General features: G+C 33.6%; 1 protein-coding gene across 1 annotated transcript; it reads left to right on the forward strand.

Moving 5' to 3' along the window:
* The first annotated feature begins 497 nt into the window (after window positions 1–497).
* Window positions 498–3,750, forward strand: LOC105950344 (uncharacterized). Its single transcript, XM_012973697.2, has 2 exons — window positions 498–3,204; window positions 3,289–3,750. The coding sequence occupies exons 1-2, from the start codon at window positions 999–1,001 to the stop codon at window positions 3,627–3,629; spliced, it is 2,547 nt and encodes an 848-aa protein (XP_012829151.1). The 5' UTR covers window positions 498–998; the 3' UTR covers window positions 3,630–3,750.
* The last annotated feature ends 3,581 nt before the right edge of the window (window positions 3,751–7,331 follow it).

Raw genomic sequence — 7,331 nt, forward strand, 5'->3', positions numbered from 1 at the left:
AGTGTTTTTAAGGGGCAATGTGCAACAAAAATAAAATTTAAAGTGGCAATGCACAAAAAAAATAGTTTTTTTAAGGGGCAGTATGCAACAAAAATAACATTTAAAGGGGCAACGTGCAACAAAAATACTCAACTCCAATGAATCATCCATCAGAGTTTTATATGAGGCAATGTACAACAAGAATAACATTTTGAAGGGGCGCATTCACTTTTAAAAAATTGGGGGGTAAAGTGTGCGCTAAAAAAATCTAAGGGTAGTTCCTCAAGAACAAGATGCAAGATGTTTAGGGAAAATAATATATATAATAATAAAAAAAATAAAAAAAAAGTGATAAAGAGACTTCAGTCTTGAAGTCAACGTCTTCGTTGAATTATATGTGTCCAAATAAATCAAGCATTGAAAAACTGACAAAATTCCAAAACAGTACTTGTTAATGCGTAGACTTTGGTGTTGACTTGGAATTTTCATATGTATTGTGCATGCACTGCTATGAATATATATATACACACACACAACCAAAATCAAGAAACAAGCATCACCACCATTCAAGAAACAATGGCAAAATCCATCAATATTTTTTCTTTCTTGATCTTCTTTTCTCTTGCCCTATACAGTCCAGCAACATGTTCCAGAAGCAACCAAACAGATTTACTTTCATTATTGGCCTTCAAAGAAGCCGTTGATGTCGATCCAAACGGAGCTCTAAACTCGTGGAATCAAACGACAAACTTCTGCACATGGAACGGAATCACATGCGGTCGTAAGCACCCGAACCGAGTTGTTGGCATAAAGTTGGATTCTCAACGCTTGATTGGTTCACTCTCATCTCATGTAGGTAATCTCTCATTAGACGAATCGATATCCAAAACAATAGCTTCAAGGGCCGAATTCCTCAGGAAATCGGTCTTTTAAGACGACTCGAGTATCTAGAGTTTAGCAACAATTCTTTCCTAGGAACAATACCCAAAAATATTTCCCAATGTAGAAATCTCATTTATATGAACTTGATCGACAACAATCTCTCCGGGCCCATACCTCCGGAGCTTCGTTTTTTGGAGAAACTAAGCGATCTAGGGTTGGCCAAGAACAAAATTTCAGGACTAATCCCTCAATTTATTGGAAACCTAACATCTCTAAGACAACTTAATTTAAGGTCTTGTGGCTTGAATGGAGAAATTCCGGAATCCATAGCCCAACTTCGGAGACTACGATTTCTTACTTTAGGTGACAACAATCTCACGGGCACCATTCCTCCGAGTCTCTTCAATATATCTACTATCGAGTATTTTATAGTTGATTTTAATAGTCTTCATGGTTCAATACCCTCTAATATAGGCCTCACTCTCCCTAATCTGAGGTTTCTGAGTTTGGGGATGAATCAATTTAGTGGGAGTCTTCCGATTTCTCTCTCGAATGCGTCTTTACTTGAAACCATGGTGTTATCGTTCAACCATTTCAGTGGTCCCATGCCAATGTTTGAAGGCCTTCCGCGGCTTATTACCTTATACGCCGCGGACACCTTAATTGAAGATGATATCAGTTTCATTTCATCACTCACTAACTGCACGCAACTACGAGTTCTTGATCTTTCCAGCCCATTAATTAATGGTACGATTCCCGAAAGCATCGGAAATCTCTCGGTTTATCTTCAGTACTTGGGAATTGGGGGTACTCAAGTGCGTGGAAATATTCCATCGGGTATCGAAAACCTTGTCGGTCTCACTTCCTTGTATCTTTCAAATAGTTACCTTGAGGGTTCGATTCCTCCGGGCATTGGGAAACTTTTTAATCTGAATACTCTAAACTTGGCGGAAAATAGATTTACGGGTGAGTTACCATCCTTATTTGGAAACTTGAGTTTGATTAATAGATTAAACTTGCGCGGAAACAATTTTTCGGGGGTGATCCCTAAGAGTATTGGTAACTGCACTAACATGCTACAACTAGATATTTCCGAAAACAACTTCAATGGCCCGATACCTCCAGAGATTCTTATTTCCACCATTTCTATTTCTTTGTATCTATCTTACAATGCATTGACGGGTTCGATTCCAGTGGAAGTTGGATCATTGAAAAATCTAGCGAAATTAGATTTCTCAAACAATAGATTGTCTGGACTTATTCCCGACTCTCTAGGAAAGTGCGTTAGCTTGGAACAACTTCACCTCGAGGGCAATTTACTTGAAGGACACATACCTCAAGGCCTAAGTTCTTTGATGGGCTTAACAAATTTGGATCTTTCACGAAATAATTTGTCCGGGACAGTCCCAAGTTTTCTCAGTACGCTACGTCTCCAACAGTTGAATCTATCTTTCAATAGGTTGCAAGGAGGAGTGCCAACAACTGGAGTGTTTAAAAATAAGAGTGAAATTTTCCTACAAGGGAACAATGAATTGTGTGGAGGAATTCTTGAGTTGGAACTTCGTCCTTGCACTTCATCATCGGTTTCCACGATGAAGAAAATCATACCGACTCTCGTAAAAATTGTGATCCCAATAGCCGGAGTTGCAGCACTACTCTGCCTCGTCGTTTTTCTTTACAAGAGAAGAGCAATGAAAAAAAAGGCATCTTCTCCACCGTCGTTGAATGGAAGTCCTTTCTTGAGGCTTTCATATTCCGATCTACTCAAAGCAACGGGAGGATTTGCGGAAACTAGCCTAATCGGTGTCGGAAGTTTCGGATCTGTTTACAAAGGCATTCTTGACGACGGGATGAAAACGATCGCCGTGAAAGTGCTGAATCTTGTGGTGAGAGGGGCCTCTAAGAGCTTCATGGCAGAATGCTATGCGCTAAGAGACATAAGACACAGAAATCTCGTGAAAATATTGAGTGTTTGTGAGAGCATAGACTTCCAAGGAAACGACTTCAAAGCAATTGTCTACGAGTTTAAATCAAACGGGAGTTTAGATAACTGGTTGTACTACAACGGTGAACAAGAATCCGATCCACAACTTAGAAATCTCGATTTGATTGAGAGGCTCAACATTGCCTTCGATGTTGCTCAAGCGCTTGAATATCTGCATTGTGGTACCGAGTCGACAATTGTTCACGGCGATCTGAAGCCGAGTAATGTTCTTTTGGATCAAGATATGGTGGCTTGTGTCGGTGACTTCGGTCTAGCGAAAATCATTTCAAGCATACTTCCAACTCAAGAAAGCAGTAGCACAATCGGAATCAAGGGTACCTTCGGTTACGTTCCACCAGGTACGACTTCATTATTACTTGTCTCTCGTCTTCAATAAACTCTATATTTTACAAGCTCTATATCTAATAATTAAATACGTGCAGAATATGGCATGAGTAACTCGATCTCAACTAAAGGGGATGTGTATAGCTACGGTATTCTTGTCTTGGAGATGTTCACGAATAAAAGACCAACCGATGATTCGTTTAATGATCATGTCAATCTCCACAATTTCGTTAATGCGGCGTTTCCTGACGGTATAATGGAAATTGTGGATCCTTACATGCAAAAAGGCCCGCATGAGAATAATAGTAAGATGGAGAAATGTATGTCTTCTATTATGAGAATCGGATTGTCGTGTTCGAAAGAATTGCCGAGCGATAGGATGTCCATGAAAGATGTTGTTAAGGAATTGCATAAGATTAAAAAAGAACTATCTAGTTAGTTGAAGAACAGAGTTGGGATTCCCTTTTCTTGTATTTCTTTTTTTAATGTGTAAGTTATATACTATCTATAAAAGTATGAATAAAATGTGAAGTTTCTTCCGTTTTTTGTACGGACAAAAATACCCTTTCAGATAGGCAATACTAGAAGGTTAATTAAGTAATATTGGTTAATAATAAATAATTGATATATTATCTATGAATTTAATAATTAGTATCTATTTACCATTTCATTATTAAATTAATGGCTATACCAGTAATAGTAATTATTGATATGTGAAGTTTCATTTACAAATAAATAATAGTATTGATAAGTAAGGCCATCCATTGTTCAAAAAAAAAAAAAAAAAAAAAAAAGAAAGAACGACCATCCATTTACCTGGTTGGATACGGTTACTCTTATTACCAGCATATTGTCATTGTCCTATTCCTCTTCTCTACATTTATGATTCATGAATCATTAATTACCAAATTGATTATCATGTGGTCAGTTACATGATAATACATTCAATCAAATATTTGTAATTAGTATGTGTAAACCAAATATTTGGTCACGCGAACGAATGGCATTAACTTATGAACAAATATTTTCTTCCTTAAAGACATTACACGTCATGGTGACGACACCGCTGGACCACCGCCTTATGTTTTAAAAACGGAATACTACATGTTTACATGAAAGTGAACAAAAAGAAAATGTTAATGATTATTTACAGGGGAATTCAAATTCTCAATTCCTACATTTAGAAAAAATCTTTTCAAACTTTCTTCATTTAAGATCAACTAATTTTCTTGCGGCCCGCTTCTCTACACTTGTAAATGGAACGATACGCTTGTTGCCATGAGTCCACGATGAGCATGACAATCGCGAATAGCATTAATTGAGACGATGATAGATTTCTTTGTTTATTTTAACTTTTAGCTATATATTTTTCAATCTACTATTTATGTTTTTTTTCTTGAGAGTGTGTTGTGAAAGTGTTCTTGCATTTACTTCTATCTACACGTTGCAAGAGGAGAGAAACTTACTTAATTGGCAATAAATCATTAATATTATATTTTAATTGTATGGGGAAATATATCACACATGAATGTTAGTGTGTAATCATTTGAATATAATATAGGGGAAAGTAGAGTTTTCACCTCTGGACTATGGGGTATGTCTCGAATACTCCCCTAAACTATAAAACGTAACAAAATAGTCCATAACTTTAACAGTCAAATAGGAATTTAACACCGTTGAAATAATGTGCATTTACATTTTTACCATTATTATTTTATGCCGTGAAATTAAATTAGGGAAATCCAACTAACGTGGCATCATCCACACCATGGAGATTGTAATTTTCAATTTTCCTTAACCCACCGTCCCCACACAACACGTTCACCCATTACTTGAGAAGCCAAATACAAATAAGGAACAAACATTGTAACTTCACAAATGGAACTGATATTTCGGAAGGTTTAGTTTCAGTTTGCACCCTCGAGATGTAGCATTTTGACACTTTGCAATGCCACACAAAAAAAAATCACGTTCACGCCAACATAAGTTTTAAGGTTAATAAAGATAATTCATATTTTAGTAGTATTATAAATAAAATTTTCTTTTATGTGATAAATATAATTCAAATTACAAATTTATTGGATATGTACCACAGTTTTGGAATTGGTAAAAAAAATTGATGATTTTTTTGTATGAAACGATATTTTTTATGTAATTTTGTGAAAAAATAGTTGAAGGGTGGAAAAGTAAAAAATTAATACTTGTACACAAAAAATAAATATTTTTGTGTCGGTGTAGTCAGCGATGATATATTGATCTTTGTAATAGAATATATTTTTGTGGTGGATAGTGTCAAGTTAAATTGTTTAGTTCTCCCCACCATTCAATCATTTTCTCACTAAGTTGCTTGAAAATTTCTGCAAATTATATATATATTTTTTTACTAAAGATTTACCAAACAAATAATTTACTTAGAGAATTTCGCTAAAATAATTGGGGTGCGATGTGAATGATTAATTACCTTTTGAGAGTGCACAGTGCTATTATTATTATTTTTTTTTTATTTTTTTGTGCAAAGTGCCGAATGCTGTATTTTGAGTGCCAAGTGGAATAATTAAGTCATTTTGGAAAGAGAAAAAATGAAATAAAGTTTTAAAATCTTAACAAATTTTCAATTATTTGGCTGGCATGTTTAGGGTTTACAGTTAACATATACATCACAACAAATATTGTAAACTTACTCATTTTCTTGAGATTTTAATTTTGTATTTTTGTGTTATGAATATGATCACATGTGGTGGTAGTAAATGTTTTCTTGTGTTACATTATATTAAAAATATAAAATTGTAGAAAGTTTGTATAAAATTAATCACGTTATTTCACTCACTCGAAATTTAGCAAGAAAAAAAATGAAATGGAAAAAAAAGGTTCTGGGAAATGGATCAATGAAATACGTGTTCTTGCAAACTTTTGAGAATTTTTCTTACTTATTATGTGAATGAGAAATCTTCTGGACCTATAAATCAGGAAAATCAGTGTATTTGACTATGTTTCTATTCCAACTCCACATCATCTTGATGGAGCAGTTAAACAACCAACATTGTTTCATATGTTTTAAAAAAAATCAGCTCAGTCCCCAAATTATATTGTAAGATTAATATTAAAATAAGGAGATATATTCATAACTTACAGTTTCAAGTTTCACTACTAGATTGGGATTTTCTTCATCATTTCACCACTCCACAATTTTAAAGGGGTTTTCAGGTATTGTTGCAAAATCATTGTGATGTAATTTTTGGAGTTCGCTTCAAGATTTGAAAAGAAAAATTAAGATAAACAAAATAAAAAATAATTAATGGAATCATGAATACAAATATAAACAGAAATTATATGAATCTAAACATGTTATATTATAATATTAAACAAAGTTAAACTATAAATAACTTAGCTTGTAACAGTCGATGAATTTTATTTTCAAACATAAAAATAATGACAATAATAATCTATCTATCCAAGAAAATATGATAGTGTTCCAAGAAGAAGTTGCAAGAAAAAATAATATATATAAGAAGAAATGGGTCGATAACATTTTCCAATGATGATCGATGTAAAAAAAATATCAAGATGAAAGAAAATAAAAAAATATTAAATGGAATCTTGAATACAAATATAAGTAGAAATTATGAATCTAAATATATTATAATATTAGACAAAGTTTGATTAATGAATAATATCAATATACTCCAAATAACTTCGATATTTTAATTTGTCTTATTACTTTGATCGAATAATATGCCACAAAAAAGGAAGAAATAAAAAGAACCCACTTAAATTGACACAAGACGTGCAACGCACGTCCACCTTCCTAGTATTGTAAAAGTTTCAAGTTTGATTATAAAACATTAAAACTTGTAATGTAATTTCTTTGAGTTTCGATGAAGATATATATATATATTTTTTTTTTTTTTTTTTTTTTGCTTGCTGAAAATGTTGGAAATGTTTGATTAAATATATTTGGGCTTTTCGCAAAAACCACCCTTTGTAATCTTGAAAGGAAGAAAAAACGTGTTCAAAAAAATTAGCAAAAAAACCCCTATGAAAATTAGTCAAAGGCAGTAAGAACCTTGACAGCTTATCGTGCACTACACGCGAAGATTTTGCGTCTGGGTGTTTATTTTTGACCATGGAAACATCAAAATAT

This window comes from Erythranthe guttata, chromosome 7 (assembly GCF_056151865.1).
Source record: "Erythranthe guttata isolate IM_541 chromosome 7, IM_541, whole genome shotgun sequence".
Taxonomy (NCBI): domain Eukaryota; kingdom Viridiplantae; phylum Streptophyta; class Magnoliopsida; order Lamiales; family Phrymaceae; genus Erythranthe; species Erythranthe guttata.

What these genes read in the sequence shown, in the direction of transcription:
- LOC105950344 (XM_012973697.2), top strand. Translation starts at nt 999, where the DNA reads ATGAACTTGATCGACAACAATCTCTCCGGGCCCATACCTCCGGAGCTT. An exon ending in CTTCGGTTACGTTCCACCAG is followed by an intron (nt 3,205 to 3,288) that starts GTACGACTTCAT and finishes AAATACGTGCAG; the next exon opens with AATATGGCATGAGTAACTCG.